The 17103-nt window shown below is 39.5% G+C and overlaps 1 protein-coding gene across 2 annotated transcripts in view; it reads left to right on the forward strand.

The window, feature by feature from the left end:
- Nucleotides 1-749: 749 nt before the first annotated feature.
- The window catches only part of grm8a (glutamate receptor, metabotropic 8a), a 192232-nt gene continuing 175878 nt past the window's right edge, over nt 750-17103 (forward strand). The window contains exons 1-2 of one of the 2 annotated variants that reach the window (XM_084111682.1): nt 750-846; nt 3011-3771. In XM_084111682.1, coding sequence (XP_083967808.1) covers nt 3265-3771 — 507 coding nt within the window. In that variant the 5' untranslated portion in view covers nt 750-846; nt 3011-3264. Of the gene's footprint in view, nt 847-3010; nt 3772-17103 lie in introns of those variants that run through there. The other variant, XM_084111681.1, reaches the window with a different exon arrangement.

Raw genomic sequence — 17103 nt, forward strand, 5'->3', positions numbered from 1 at the left:
GAAAGGCTAAAAGATTATTTTAAATCCCAAAGAGTGCAGTAGTGAATATTTGAGGTAGTAGTTTGGGAATCATGAGTGAGCAAGTGTGTTTGAGACCACTAGAGGGCAATAGTGCACTGTTTATAAACCAGCTGTTGAAGGCAACCAAAGTTGACATTCCCCAAATTTTTTGATAGATATATTTTTTCCTGTTTGGAAATGCAAGTTCAGTTTATTCAGATGTGGCTTTGGTTAGTTGTAGCTGTGATCAAAATAACGACTGAATAAAGAAATAGTAGCCTATAGACCTTTGCATGCTGAAGAGAGTTTGAAACTAGGCTACTTGTTTGCATTCACACTCATTAAATCAATACATTGAACTAGGGTAATTTAGAGTACATCCCAAAATAATGCGTTAGATGACACCAGACATCATAATATTGACACTTAAAAACTGAAATGCGTGTTAAAGCAGTTTCTGTAGATAGAAATTATATTTATTTCAAGTAAAATCTGCATCGCGAAATCCCAAATAACGTTAGAATCTTTCTTCACATTCCTGCATTTATTCTCTCCTTTCTTCAACTATTTCTGCACTTCTGCATACATTTTTTGTGTGTGTGCACAAGAGTGGGTGTTTCCTTAATCGTTCCGAGGAAACCATCCTGTGCATTTTCCTTCTGAAATGAGAGCATGCTTCATTGAAGACTGCATGTGATGAGGGAGAGAGAGAGAGAGAGAGAGAGAGAGAGAGAGAGAGAGAGAGAGAGAGAGAGAGAGAGAGAGAGAGGCACATTCACTGGGAAGATTTTGGTGATGCGCTGTTCATTTCAGCACCACAAACCAACATCTGAGGGCAGAAAGAAGGTAAGATCTCACATCTACCGCACTTCCATCTTAATATGTTTTAAAATACTGCTATCATACTGCAAGTATAATAATCTAGGAAAAATATGATCTGCTCGTTCTTTTGTTTGCAATGTTTGGAATCTTTTGAGCGCGAAAACTGTAAGTGATCAAATAGATAACTTGTGTTATATTGTTACTGAGACCTACAGGAATGTTGCAGTTGTTTCTGTTCAGCTCATTTGTTTTTAAGATGACAATGGTCACTTCACAGCACTTTCTTGTTTTAGACGCAATAGTTGCGCTTTTATTGAGACATTGGATGTATATATTGAAATGATGGAGAATGCAGAGGCTGTGTTGATTAGACAGTGTGTGAATCATTGCATTGCATCGAAGGAATGTGCGTAAATGCACACGCATGCATGCTGATTCATACACATAAATTCAGAAATGAATCAGAAATGTGCGTGCTTAATGTGCATTTTATAACGCCTCGTGTCTTTCTCATGAATTGCATTAACAGACTCAAAACTCTCAATTGCACGCGATTGTATTTTTTATTTATTTTTCCAACTACAGTTGAGAGAGCTCTGGATTCCCACGAGACAGGTTCTCCTGGTGGAAATATAATGGCATCTCCAGCAGAGGATGGTTCTGCTTGACACATACTGATTCGTGTAAATTAAAAAGAGAAATGGGACACACTGCGACTGCCAGGGTAATAACTCCATCTGTGTCTGGAGAAAACGACAGAAGAGAGGGAAGACCTGAGCTCCCATATAGAGATTAATTCGTGCAAACTAGAAGAATATTAGTCTGAAACAAATCCAGTTATGCATAGACCGTCGTATATGCAAATGCGTTTTCAAACGAATGCGCACTGGTCTTCCCTACAGATGACTGGAGAAGAAAAACAGAGCATATAGGATAGAACAGAACAGAGAATAGAATAGAATAGAATAGAATAGAATAGAATACAGCGTCAGAAGAAGAGAAGCAATTAGAACAGATAGTCATTGTTCTAAAACAGAACATCTCGAATGTTGTCTTGAGGTAATCTAAAGTTCACAGTAAGATCCAGGAATAATGAGGGGATCTTTCCACAGTGTCTGGGTTAGTGTGTGGGATTTCAGTGGCATTAGTGGCTCACCAGGAGAGCACAGTCTCATTGAGAAGTGTGCAGTGGACTTGTGGAGTGATGCTCGTGGCGCACGGAGGCGGCAGATTGCGCAGCGTGTGTGTGTGTGTGTGTGTCTCTCTCTTTCTCTCTCTCTCTCGGAAGCGCGAGGCTGTGCGTAACTGCGCGTAATAAACGATGGCTCTCCATTCTAGTGGAGATGTGGAGGTGTTTCAGGAGAGGCTCTCTCTTGTCTCTTAGGATCCTGGTGTGTGCCAACAAAAGTGTAAATTAACTACCTTGGTTTTGGAGCCTAGTGTGGTGTATAGGCTATATACAGTCAAACCAAAAATTATTCAGACACCATATATAATTTTTTAGATTTTTTTACTAGTGGGTGCAGCAGGGCACTATAGTTAATTTATGCAAGTTAGGATAGCAAGGTGTCTGAATAATTTTTGGTTTGACTGTGTGTATATATATATATATATATATATATATATATATATATATATATATATATATAAATATGCTTTCTTTTTTAAATCACCCCAAATTTTTAAGAACACACAATATATTGGTGACTGTACTGATATTATTATTATTTAAAATTATTTAAAGAAAAAATGTGTTTTAGTTTATAATATAATTAAACATTAACATCAAAATAATTGCTGAATATCTCCATTTCCCCAAATGTCTAAATATGTGCATCCTGACAAAAAAAACTGTTGTGAAGATCTGTCTGTCATAACTCACCTTGATTACTATTTAATCCACAAGCTGAGGTGTAAAAATCAACCCGACAGCTCTATTGTCCGCAAATAGACACATTTCCTCTCGCTGCGAAATGTCTTTGGTTGCCTATGCAAATGTGAGGGAAGAGGCTTTGATTTTGTTGTTTATTCAATGAGGCAGAAATGAAAGACCACACTGAGCTCCAAATGACTGTGTTGTAATTTCCTTTCTGTCAAGATGTCCGTGAGTTTGCTTTGTTGCTCGTGTCTGATTCATGTTTGATTTCTCTTTGTGCAGCCACTCACACAATGTTTACTTTGTATTTAGATGCTTCTGAAGATGTGAGAGTTTTGGAGGCACTGACGTCTTTCGCATCTTCTGCTTCAAGTCACATGACATGCACACCAGGCGTTCGTGCCCCCGTGAGACGTTCCCGTGGCCTAAATGATCAAGATGCTCGACTTCAGCTCTGAAATGGGAATGGATGTTCCTGTCCACCTGCTTCCCCGTTAGTCCTCAATCCCATTACCTGGAAATTAAACCCTACACTTTCTCACACTGACCCCAACATCCCTGTGGATATGGATCTTGTACGCTTAATTCGGACTCAGTGCCAGCTCCTCTTCTTCCTCTGCTACTGGTTACCAGTCTCTCTCCAAAAGTTGGAGACGCCACCCATTGAATACGCCCACTCTATCCGTCTGGATGGGGACATCATCCTGGGTGGCCTGTTCCCGGTTCACTCCCGGGGTGAGCGTGGCGTTCCCTGCGGAGAGTTAAAGAAGGAGAAGGGTATTCACAGACTGGAGGCAATGCTGTTTGCCATCGACCTTATCAACAAAGACCCAGAGCTGCTACCCAACGTGACGCTGGGCGCCCGAATCCTGGACACCTGCTCACGGGACACCTACGCCCTGGAGCAGTCGCTCACCTTTGTACAAGCTCTCATTGAGCGCGACGGCTCGGATGTACGCTGTGCTAATGGAGACCAGCCCATATTTGCCAAGCCCGACAAAATCGTCGGAGTCATTGGTGCAGCCGCCAGCTCGGTCTCCATCATGGTCGCCAACATCTTGAGGCTCTTTAAGGTGAGTTAAGCTCACCTTGTTCTCATGTGGATTGGGAGAGGGAAGCAAACTGTAGTAGTTGTCGATGACAGATGTCAAGACATAATTGCCACGGATCTAACCGTGCCTTTCTGAGGTGTGGGAGTGGGTAGTATCCTGCAGCTTTTATGAATTGTAGTCATAGTATAGTATAGTGTAATGAGAAATAATCTGGGCTGGGAGTCGACTTAAACCTTTCAAGATCAGAACATATTTGCCAAGTTTGACAAATACTTGGGTCATTATGTCATTATGCCAACATTATGAAGATGTTTAAGGTAAGCAGGGTCACATAAGAGGTCTAACCTTGCCTTTCTGGGGCCTGGGAGTGGGGTGTAGTCTGTAACTGTTGTGAATGATGGTTATAGTACAGTGTAGTGGTTAAAAGGTGTAGGTCGAAACCTACAATTTAGACTAGCCAGTATTTGCCGAGTTTGATCAAATTATTGGGGTCATCACGGCAGACGTGTCTCCATCATGTTTGCCAAAAGTATGATATTTGAGGTCAGCAGGGTCACATTAGAGGTCCTAGCCTGGGAATGGGACAGAGTCTGTAGCTGTTGTGAATATTCATCGTAGTGTTATGTAGTGGTTAACAATCTGGGCGAGGCGTTGAAAGGGTATAGGTAAAAACAAACCCGATCTCAATTCGTACTTATTTTACGAGGTGGCTATTTCGTACGAATTCATATGACCTCACTCGTATGAATTCGTATGATTTTTCCTCAGTCGTATGTATTCTACGAGTTGCCCAAATCGTATGAATTAATACGAATGACCTAACCCTGACCCCACCCCTAAACCTTGGGTTTAGACAAATTGCATGAATTCGTACGAATTTGTACGAATTACTTAGCCACCTCGTAAAATACGTATGAATCGTTCATGAGATAGCGTCTAGTTACCCTTGGTTTAGACAAATTGCCAAGTTAACCTTGGGTTTAGACAAATTGCACGAATTCGTACAAGTGAGGTCATATGAATTTGTACGAATTAGCCACCTCGTAAAATACGTACGAATCGGTCATGAGATAGCGTTAGTGAAAACCTACAATTGAGACTAGCCCATATTTTCCAAGTTAAACAAAAATTTTGGGGTAATCATGGCAGATGTGTCTCATATTTGGCATCATTATGAGGCTGTTAACAGGTTCAAATAAGAGATCTAACTTTGCCTTTCTAGGGCCTGGAAATTGGGCGTAGTGTGTTGTAAATGTAGTGTAGTTGTTAACAATTAGAGTTGGACATTGGAAAATACAATCGAGACCAAGCCCTAACGTCGGGACGTATGTGTCTACGTCACGTTTGCCAACATTACGAGGCTGTTTGAGGTTCCTGGGAATGAGGGCAGAGTCTGTAGTTGTTGTGAATGGTGGTTATATTATAGCGTAGTGGTTAACAATCTAGATTGGGAGCCAGAAGGCTGTTGGTAAAAATGGCACAAGAGGCAATCCATGGCCGTTGTATCCTCTCTTGTATGTTCACTCTTTGGATAAGTTTCTGCCTGCTTACTTCTTATACTTTTTTTTTAGTTGTTCTATGAAGCAGACAAGGTCTTCATAAGCACGGGTGACCTCACATAACTCAAACTACAGTTGTTTGTAATATGATGTGACAGAGAGTGGCCTGGAAGAATCTCAAGGCAGGATGATTCCGGAGAATGATACCGCCCAAACTCTATTGTAGTCTAAATGTACAGCAGAAAGATGATGTTTCTGGCCAAATGCGACAGTGAAATAAACTCCGGCATTTTGCTATGCCTGTCGGTGGAAACTAAGCGAACCAGGGGGCTCTTTCGCTGTCATTATTTATGAATGTAAACAGCTAAAGTTCAGCAGTGACAACCTCTTACAATGCAGTCTTTTCCTAGAATAACAACGCCTCTAGGAGTTGGAATGGATTGCATAAATGATCTGCCGTAAAGAGGTGTATACGTGTCTGTAGACTGAGCTTCAAGTGGCCTCTTGACAACAATAGATTTTAACACGGTCATGTTTAATAAGCAGACTAAATAACACTTCTGGCCGACTGCTCATTGTAGTTGTCATAGGAACAACTCACGGCCATCCTGTGCCAAATAACGACACAATGTTAATGAAACTGCTGTTTATTCCACACTCATTAGCTGACCATGATTTGACTGATTGATGTAGACACGCTGCGCCGAACGACCCATCCGCACTAAATGACGCATGCCCCATATTGCAAGCGCAGATCTTTTTCTGTAACACCATGTCAGCTGCCAGACTTTGATATCAGGAAGCAATCACGTTCAACAGGATTAGAAGAGACGTTGTCTTGGGTGCTGTGCATGTAAATATGCATTTGACTGTGTATGTGTTTTGTCTCAACAGGAATGCATGTTCTTTTGCAACCAGGTCATGGCCATTTAAAGGCCAACAAAACGCTGTTATTATTAGATAGTTACTAATGCGACATTGATGAGTGCTAGTATTCCTATACATCAGCAGTGCATCATTTTGATCCCTTTGTCGTTTTTCAGAAGCATTGGCTGCGAATGTATATTTGCTTGAGTTATGGTCTGTGGATCATTTGAGACTGTAGATGCAGTCTGACACTTGGCAGCACAAACGACCAGACCAATTATCTAAAGATCAATGTTGTGGAAGTCTCAAACTTACTAAAAATTTGAAAGCGCGTTTGTGTGTATTTTTGAAACGGAGTTCAAATAAAAATGGCTCATTACTTTGCATACTTGTGCATTGTTATAGATGGAGATTTTGTGCTTTTCCTCATTAGTAAGTGGATGAAACAGTTGATAAACAGTTGAGCTCACTTAAAGAGGCTACTTTTCAAAATGATGGTGAAAACTGACTCGTGCTGAGGTGGGGGTTTCATGAGACTTTAAATAGCACATTTGAAATACACTGATGTTAAGTTTAGACACTGAAAACGCTTGCTAATATGAGAGATTCTCAACCACTGAGAGTGCCTGCATAACAGTGAACCGGCGTTGATGCCAGCGCATAGTGATTCTGAATGGGACATATGGAGTTCCCCGTCAGATCTCCTGTTTAGGTAATCGCCACAGCATTAGGATGCCCAGCGAGAGGACGGCCTCAAGCTGTTAGTCCCCCTGATTTCCATTCCTCCGACGATCCCAGCGCACTGCAGGTGCAATTCAGATGCATTTCATCGGGGAGGTGATTTATCAGGGCCACCCTGCAGGTGTGGTCTTACCTCAGGAGATTTCTGAGAGCTATGAAGTGCCTCCAGTCGTGTTTGGCAGAGTGAATGCAACACTACGATGAATGCATGCTCTTACATGCATAATGCTGTTGTGTAATATATGCACTGGAAGATGTAGTGAGCTGTCTACTGCCTCCCAACTAACAGGGAAGGTTCTCTCAACTTATGAACAAATAATCTTCCAGAAACGTTAATTTAACGCTTGTTCTGTTTTCTGGTCTTTAATAATATTCTCAAAACCTTAGCACCAACATTTTATTTATGCATTGTTCATGGAATGTTTTTTTGTTCTTGGAACATTTTTTAAATGTTACGACTTGTTTCGGAATGTTCAGGGAACATTCAAAAGTAACGTTCCATTATGTTCGCAGAATGATACAATGGAATGTTTCCTTCAGAGAACATTCAGAAACAACGTTTTCACTACTTAATGGTAATGTTAGCAAAATGCAAACATTAATAGATGAAAACATTTTAAATGCTACATTAATAGATATGTAAATGGACTAAGTAATTAGCAAAATATATTGAGTAAAATAGTAGTTTTTATTATTTTAAACAAAATTATTCTTAACGTATTTATCACAATTGTACTGCCTTTTGCACTGCATATTAGGATTGCCTTATCAACAAGAAATACTTGTTGGGACGGATCACTTCACTCCCCTGCCATCGGTGCTGATGGGACGGTGGGTTTAGTTGTTAATTAAGATGCTTGTTATGGCTTTGATGAACCTCGTGAGTGCGACGTTGTTTCACTGCTGCCTGTTCTTATTTATTTAACAATATTTACTGTAGTAATATTACATTCATTGCCAAACAATTGGCATGCATATTCATGAGTTCAGGCCCCAACACTCAGCGTTCATTGTGCATTCAGACTGAACTTTTCCCCAGAAACGCTTTTCAAGATAGAGTTGAATAATAATGATTTTGTTCTGAGTGTAGCATTCATTTATTTGTAATACAAAAAGCTGTTGAGAACAGGATTTGTGTTGTAACAGGATTTTACATGCAATTTGATGTAAACAACATCCTTTTAAAGCTTTTTTGTGGATTTTAAAGGGGTGGTATAATGCCCTTTTCACAAGATGTAAAATAAGTCTCTGATGTCCCCAGAGTGTGTATGTGAAGTTTAAGCTCAAAATACCCCACAGATATTTTTATATAGCATGTTAAATTTGTCACTTTTTGAGGGTGAGCAAAAACACACCGTTTTTGTGTCTGTCCCTTTAAATGCAAATGAGCTGCTGCTCCCGGCACAGGCGGCGGAGCTTCAAGAGCTCGTGTCATTTTACCTCACACACACATGCACTGAAAATTTCAAAAACTTTTAGACTTTTATGTTCAAACTGGAGTCAGACAATGATGGAGAGACTCAAGAAGAAGTGACAACATGTAGAAGCGACAGAACATTTCTGAATGGTTAGTTGATGAATTTATGTAGCTTATGTGTAGTTATCTTCTAGTCATTGATTAGCATATTCTGTCTTGATAATCTATAAATCATTTTCCCGGGGGCGGGGTTTATGTAAATTTTAGGGTTGGTGATGTCACTAACCCTGTCCTGTAGTCTCTACCAGCCGTTTGTTGTAGTCCTTAAAAAGCGATTTCCCTTCCCTTCCGATCTCCCTTTGCTTTGAACTCTGAGTGTTGTAACTTTGCAGATGTTGTTTATGCTCAAACGGCAACATTACACACTAACTAAAGTTAGAAAAGCATATTCAACCACCCCTTTAAGGCAAAGAAGGAAAAACTTTTTTGTTGGTTTGCTTTACTTGCCAACTTTTAAACGTTTTCTATAGCCAAATGAGTAATAGTTATGCACATTCACATACTAACATTATTGCACAGTCTTTGTAAATAGCAGATGCATCATGACAGACAAATACATGACTTTTATGACTCGCTTCTGGTTTCAGCATTTGATTTTAGCTGTGAGCAAAAGGGGTCTGGCTGGTTTTTGACGGCGATGTGCAAAAATACGGCTGATCAATAGAGCGTCCATCAGAATTGTGTTGAAACACACCAACCTTTGTACTTCTGAAAGCCTGATTCAATTAGAAGCCACAGGCATTGAGATTACTTGTTTATCCAGTAGCAACATGTAGCCCTGTCCATTCAGCCACAGTGGCTTTTACGTGAGGTTTTGCCTTGATGTAAAAGGGAACAAAGGTAAAATCACGTCGCATTCACGCTGAGAGCTAAATTGGCGAGTGTAAATGTTTTTTTTCTAAATTCGCTCTGCATCTCAGTTTGAAGTTAAAGAGAAAGACTAATGTGTCGCACAGCCCGTGAATTATGAAACGATTTTGTGCTTCATTACTCCAGAAAGACAACATTTAGATTAAAATGTAATTAAGCAACAGATGCACATTATGTTGGGTTGAGTCAGCAAGAGCGTTATTGTTAATTTCTGCGTGTTTGTGGAAAGGTCAGAATCAGTGGCTTATTTAGACCCAGAAATGCGCCACGGCATAAATCACACACCTGGCACTGCGCTATAATGGATTGTGTAATGAAGTTGGCATTTTCATAAAGTTTTTTTTTTTTTCTGTTATTGAACCAGCCCTCTTAAGTTAATTTCAGCAGATGGGTTTGCTTGCGCACTGAAAATCATTGGCATCGACGCATGAGGCCAATAAACCTTTGCACCTTCCTAAATCTATTAAATTGCATCTTCTTGGCTGGAACCATCTGTGCATGGCTGAAAGCCTGAGTTTTATGACATGCTATAGTGGTTTTCCTGCAAATTAAATGAGAAAATGTTCATAAGCTAATGCCTATTTTTAAATAATCCAGTGTACTCTTCAAATAGCCTTTGATTATTTTCTCTCTATTCAAAAATATGTAAATCAATAAACTATAAAAGCTACTGTTGTTGTGCAGAATTTAAAGTGTAACTTCGCTGTTTTTCGATCTTTAAAATGTGTCAGTATATGTAGGCTAAATGAACAATGCTTACTCGTTCTCCATGTCACCTGGACCGAGAAATTCACGTTTATTTGTCAGCAAAACATTTGACAGCTCCAGGGCTTTCGTGAGACTACAGATTGCACTTCCATATTTGTGTATCCCCGTCCACGGACATTGCGGTTATTAACTAAACAGCTGTTGTGAGTTTAGGTTTATCACTGAAAATTGTATCGTACTTTGTCTACTCTGCATTATAGTTAAAAACTGAACACTATGTCAACAGCTTCCTTACCGTTACGCGAGTTTGTTTTGCTTTCGGGCGGAACTGACGTCTGAAATGTTGACTACAAATGATGACTTTTTTATCATTTCCGTTGAGGCGTTCGCTCCATATTTATGATACGTTGGAGCCTTTAGTCACTGCTTACAACGCACTGGATCCTTCACTGGAAACTGAACATAACTCAATCCCGCTAAACACTTACTCTTTGAGTTCTTGCGCCCGTGAACAATACAAGTCTAACAAAATAAAAGTTTTCCAAGAAGTATTTCCTACTGGAGGGTCAGTCCTAGAGCTCTTCCTGGTCGATTTTAGGTGAAAAATCGGATCTAACGGAGACGTCCAAAAGATTATTTAGGCGCCAAGAAAACAAAGTAAAACAAACAGCTGTGTTTTTTTTAAGACTCTTCCATCCTTTTGTTATTTTTATTTCTTATGCATTTCATTTTTATTCCTATGTATTTGTTTCCTTTTATGTGCAGCACTTTGAATAACCTTTGTTTATGAAATATGCTATATAAATAAACTTGCCTTGCCTACTAAAGCAAGGTGGTATTTGACTCTGATAAGCGTATCCATACAGACTAGTGGGAGTGGCCTTGGATGGCAACAAGCCCAGTGCATTATGGGTGTTGAAGTTTTCCTACCTATTTGGCAAGAGGAAAAACAACAGCCCTTTTTCTCTGTTTTCTCTAGTCAGGTAGCAGGTTTTTTCACCTCTCTACTGCATAGCAGCCAAGTTTTACTGAAAGTGTATTTTGCCAGCGGTGAAGGACCTTTTTAACGTCATAACCGGAGTCTCAGATGTTCATGTACTCGTCGGCCCTCAGGGGCCTCATTCTCAGACGCTGCCCGCGGCTCACGGGTTCAGGTTGAAGAGCGCCGGCTCTCAGATGCTTTGGTGGAGGTGGAAACCTCGTGAGGATGAGAGCGAGGACGTGTGGGCGAGAGGCCATGGGTGCCACTTAACTATTCCAACCGTTGATTTCCTCCATGAGGAGAATTAAGAGTGTGATAATGGACTCGCAGCACAAAACAGACAGCGAGCTCATTAGACAGAAACACACACACACACACACACACACACACACACACACACACACACACACACACACACACAGACAGAGAATAACACGGGTTTATAGGGGTAAAGTTCAGGCCCAGTCTTTAAATTTCCTTCCTAGCAAAGGTCACAACACTCTAAGGTTGTCAATATGTGGTTTTTGTCTATGAAATTAAATAATCAAGGTGCATTTCATGACAGCTCATACTTCTTCAAGCTGGCATCCAGCTAATGGGGTACGTTCTGGCAAGGTTCTCTCAAAGTTATCAACAAACGCTCTTCCAGTAACTTTAATAGAAGGTTTGTTACAAGTTTTATGGTTTTTAATAATATTCTTAAAATGTTAGCACAAAAAAACATTTATGTATTGTTCATGAAATGTTTTAGTTGGACAAAATTAAGTGAGTTTATACTTATATTTCTGCCAATGTGGTCATTAAAAAAAAGTTAATTCAATAGGAAAACAAGTTTTATTTTTCTGACCCCGTTGGCAGATATTTGTTGCTGTTTGAAGCATAAAGTCACTTAATTTTTATGCTTTATTTTTAAGTAAACACGTCATTTTGCTTCTCAAGTAAATGTTTCTTATTGTAAGAATGTTTAGATATTTTACTGAAAAACAAGACAAAAAATTAATTTTTTTGCTGTGTATATGCATAAATATGCCATCCCATAATAAAACATAAATTTAAATACATAAATTTAACAGGATTTTTTTTTTTTTTTTTTTTTTTTTTACAGTGATAATCACAAAATACTGATTCTGACTGATTCGAAATAATGCCATGGTTTTTACAATACATATATTTTCAAAGCAGCTTTACAGAACAGAGCCTTACAAACCTCCAAAATATTACTATTCCTTTAAACAAAATGCATGCACACGCAGTTGAAGTGCTCGGCATTGTTTGTACTTGGACGTCCATTTGGAGCAGTGAATCCAGAGCACTTTGGAGTGTGTTTTGACTGCTAGCGTAGCGTCTTAGCTGCCCACAGTAAAGCCCATTGGGACGAAGCAGATGAGTGTGAAATCTGGTGCCTGGCTGAAAATGACTGAGGAAGCTTCTTCAGAGACTGCTGGTAAACAACACCTCTTGCATTGACAGAGTGGCGATTTGTAGATGGAGGAGCCTGAGTTGTGCTCTCATTTTTGCTTTATGGGTCAGGCCAGACCTCACGGCGTGTGGGATTGAAATCCGTGCACATCCTTTAGCAGGCTTAGAACTGCTCCCCTGTACATTTTTAATTGCTTTTCTTGCTGATGTGGGATTTCCAGGCGATTTACATCAGCACTCGCATCGAATCGTGTAGCCAAGTGGTTAAAGATTTGGGCTGAAATCTAAATCCAGAAATGAGAATTTTAGCACTTCTGGTTCCATCGTGGGTTTTTGGTTAAATGCCTGAAATGAGGTCTGTGTTTAACACTAGCTTAAAGTCCCCCTGTGGAGAAAATCAAGCTTTTAATGTTATGTATGTGGTGTTTTTAATATGCTTTAAGACAAACCATGTGTAAATTCATAAGTCAACACCATTGCTGAGTATTTTCTCCTTAAAACTGCAGTGAACCAAAGACAGTCTCAAAAACACGCTTTGAAATCGCTGGTGTTTCTGACGTCACAAACTACCTTGTAACCAATCAGATCAACGTGTGATCGTCAACCAGTGGATCTCTGAGCTGAGTGAGTGAGTGGAGGCGGGGCTCATTTGCATATTCATAGAACTGCGAATTCTAAATGAGGCAAAGGTGTCGAGTTACATTCAAGATATTTTAAGGCATTAAGAATTTTTTTCAAGAAAAAAATGTTTAAATATGTAATTTCGGTGATCAAAGATGCGTTTAAGGGATAAAATGATTGACTACAGAATATTTTCACCATGTTTTATTCAATACATCAGTAATATCCTCTTGTCAGTTCTCAATGTTCCCAGAACATTTAAAATGTCCATTTTTTTTATACTGGTGTTAAAATAGCTTGAATGTAACTCGACACCCTTGCCTCATTTAGTATACGCGGTTCTATGAATATGCAAATGAGCCCCGCCTCCACTCACTCACAGCAGCTCAGAGATCCACTCGCTGATGATCACTTCCGGTGTGGCCTGTAAAGATATGTCATCACTGCAGTGCTACAGCCTCCTCTCGCCTCACCTGAATGATAATGTCTCGTTGACTCGTTCTCGTTCCTCCTCCGTCTCTCTGTCAGCGATATGTGACAGCGACAGGCGTTTATGTGACCTGACAGTGCATTCGGCTCTCTCGGTCCCTCTGATCAGCATGGGGGGAGGTGTCCGTCACCGATAGCATGAACTCCTCCCCGCCTCACGGGAAAGACTCGCACACTTTATTAGGCTGGTGACATTATTGATAAAAGACATAGAAAAAAACATTAGCACAGAGAGAGAGAGAGAGAGAGAGAGAGAGAGAGAGATGTGACTAGTTGATTTGCCGTAGTAGATTGAGAGCTGGAGTCCCTCAGGAGCCCTTCGGTGTCTAATTAAAGCATGAAATGTTCACCAGCAGTGCCAATGTGCATCACAGATCTATAGACATCAATGCACTTCAGTTATACAGCTTTCTCTGTGTCGCAAGCCTGAGTTCAGCTCGTCAATCGAGAAGCGTCCTCTTGATTTTACAGATCTGCATGTTGATTTCATCAATGTGATTTTGCATTTGAAATGTTTATGGTTCATTCTCAGGAAACGATGCCATCTGTTTCCCCATGAACCTTATCCCAGGATGCTGAACCTATAGGAGTTGTTTTAGTAGGCTATCATTTATATACTATTATAATATTTATTAATATTTTGAATTAACTTTTATATTTTCAGTTTGCATTTTAAGTTTTATTTGTTTTGTAATGTGCTTATTTTAATATTTTAATATATTTTTTTAGCATACTTTTTTTTTCAAGGCAACATTTCTAATTTTCATTTAGGAGTAACTTTAAGTTTTTATTTTAAATAAATGATTTCATTTGAATTCAGCTTTATTTCAGTTGATAAAAACTATTTTAGTTTTAGTTAAAAATAAACTTAGTCACAGTTGTAACTTGAATTTGTTTTTAAAACTTTCAGCGAATTAGCAAGATCACATTTACATTCAACAAAATCTAATTATACCTTCAATATTTGGAATTATAATGTCATGATTTACTTTTCAGGCATTTTGCACAAGAAAATGCACGATTTTACATATTTGATGATTTTATTTTCTTTATACTTCATGAAATAAGTGTAATTTCTTGAATGTTAATCAGTAACATTTTAATGTTAAATGATTAAAACAAACAAAAAAATGCCCGTTTTTTCAGGTACAGTTTGCTGAGAGTTACCTTCAACTCTAATGAGGTAAAGTGAAAGATGCTTAAACATCCCATGACGTTAAAATTGGAGTTTAGTTGCTTTTAGTCTATGTGTGTCCATTTGCCAAACTTTTAACCAATCAAATGATCTCTAGAATGAACATGTCACCTGCCTCTGATTAGCAAACCATGCTTCACCTCTGAGACTAAACGCTATTGGACGAGGCCTTCGATTTTCCTTCAGAGCTTTGGGGATATTTGACCTGCTTTTTTAACAGGCTCTCACTCAAACATATGCTAATGAGGACATTTTCCAATATGCAAAGTTCTCGCCCAGATGATATTTACTGCTGCTGGATATCTTGTCATTTACTAATGTGTAGAAGGGGGTGAAGAAAACTCAAACGGACTGCTTTAATCGTGAGCTACAGGACAGCGAGAAGAAAGGAAAGGTACGAATATTTCATCTGCTTCTCTCGTCCCCATGTAATTTTAATAGCTCTTCCTTTTGGAGTATCTGAGTGAATTATTCATGGGCAGGGACGAGATGAGAGTTTGTCACAGGAGGAGGAGGAGGAAGAAGTGTGTGAGTGTGTTTTATTTGCAGTTTGATGGAGGCACATAATCTCCATTCACTTGACCACTTGCGTCACCCCTCGACTTTAATTCCCACATTCCCCAAGGCCAGCCGGTGCACTGATACCGTTCAGCTCCTCTTGAGCACACACACAATCCTGAAGTAGCGGAGAAAAAAATCAGAAATAGAGAATGAAATGGAGTTGCAGCAGAGAAAGTGGGATGGCACAGGTGGGACCAGTCAATGGGGCTCATGGGAAATACTAGCTTTTGCCAAAAAATTAATGTGATGTATTAATTTTTTTTTTTACGGTACTAAATATTTACCTCTAAATTATGCACCATTTATCACCTGTAATACCATGGTGTAACCACTAGATGGCTGTGTAGCCCTGTATATAAATACCTAAACAAGGCTGTGTATTCCCTAGTTTTTGGAAACACTGTTTTCAGACATGATTACTAAGGGGTCGTTTACACAACACCATTTTCACAATACAATACGTGTGTTTTGGCCACTCATTTAATAGACAACAGCATTTTGGGAGCGTGGAAACGCAAACTATTGAATAGCTGCAAGTGGAAAGTGCAAGTTTTTTTAAATCGATAGAGCTATCGTCACCACGTAAGCTACAAAAACGTGAATTTGTGAAAACGGTGACGTCTTGCGCTTGTGTATACGCATGAAGTGTCTTTACAAAGAGATATCGCTGCCTACTTGCCTGGTAAGAATAGTACAGCGTTTTTAGACGTTTTTTTGCAGATCTGTGTGAACAGGGATCGGTTTTACTGTACGCAAAGGAAAAACTCTTCAGCTTTTGTTGGTCACCTCACTGAGCTTATTTTATGCAACAATCCAAAAGCCAATGGAAAACCCTATTGGGATGTTGTTGAGGGAAGCAGGGTGACGCGAACTTCTGGTTTTGGCTCATAAAAAAAAAAAAGAAACAGCATTTTTTTATGGCAGCACAGAAATGCAGCGAGTTTAATCAACACACACTCCTTTCCCATCAGACGAGAGAAGCCTCGTGTTTGGCCTGTAATTAGAGCTCGGACGGCTCTGAAAGACTCGAGTCTACTAGTTTTAATTAGAGTTTGCTTCCAGACGGGTCAGGAGGTTGTTTGAGGTGCTGCCGGCTGCTAATGAGAGATGGAGGATAGTTATGGTGAATGAATGGGTGAAGCACACTGACTTGCGTATGTGATTAGCAACAGGTGAAAAAACATTTTCGACTTAATATCATCTAGAAGTTAAGTTAAAAGAGCTAGTGGAACCCAGTTTGGGAGTAGCTAACTAAAATTAGACATGCCACTAGCTGTTTTTTAATACTGTATAGCTTTCCATTAACGAGGAGCCTATAGGCCTTTTTTTCCTCAACAAGTAAATGTGCAAAAATTGCTTTTTTTGCATTGTACTTTGTATAATATTTCTCAAATTGCATTATAACTGAACAGTACAGCAGGACTATATGCGTCGGACTGTAATGCTGTCTCGAAATGAGCCATTGTTTTGGTGCCACATACAATAAATACTATAAATCATGTAGTTATTCATTTTTTGTTGGTATCTTTTTCAAAGGAGTCCCATACATAGACGGAGGGTGAATCAGCTACAGATTAAGGCTAAGGCGATGCGCTTTCCCTTTAAAACACATTTAAATAGATTTACATGAAATAGTTTCAAGTTACTTCACAACACAACCTACACATCCTGATAAAGTGTCTATGTTCACAAACCACTGTTTAGCATCGGCGTGATTTGGCATGACAGAAAGTGTGCAAAGAGCGCTCCCTTTATAATCACTAAAAACCTGTCATTCATTTTAGTTTATCGCGATCTCACAAAGCTCTGTTATAATGAATGAAGCCGACTGCACAATGATTCTCTCATAATGTCTACACTTTGTTTGTTTTAGCTGCGTTTTGAGCGGTGAGTGGATTCTAACTGAAAGGCCTCTGATTGGTCA

Source organism: Abramis brama (assembly GCF_963993115.1).
Source record: "Abramis brama genome assembly, chromosome: 4".
In the NCBI taxonomy this organism is placed as follows: Eukaryota; Metazoa; Chordata; class Actinopteri; order Cypriniformes; family Leuciscidae; genus Abramis; species Abramis brama.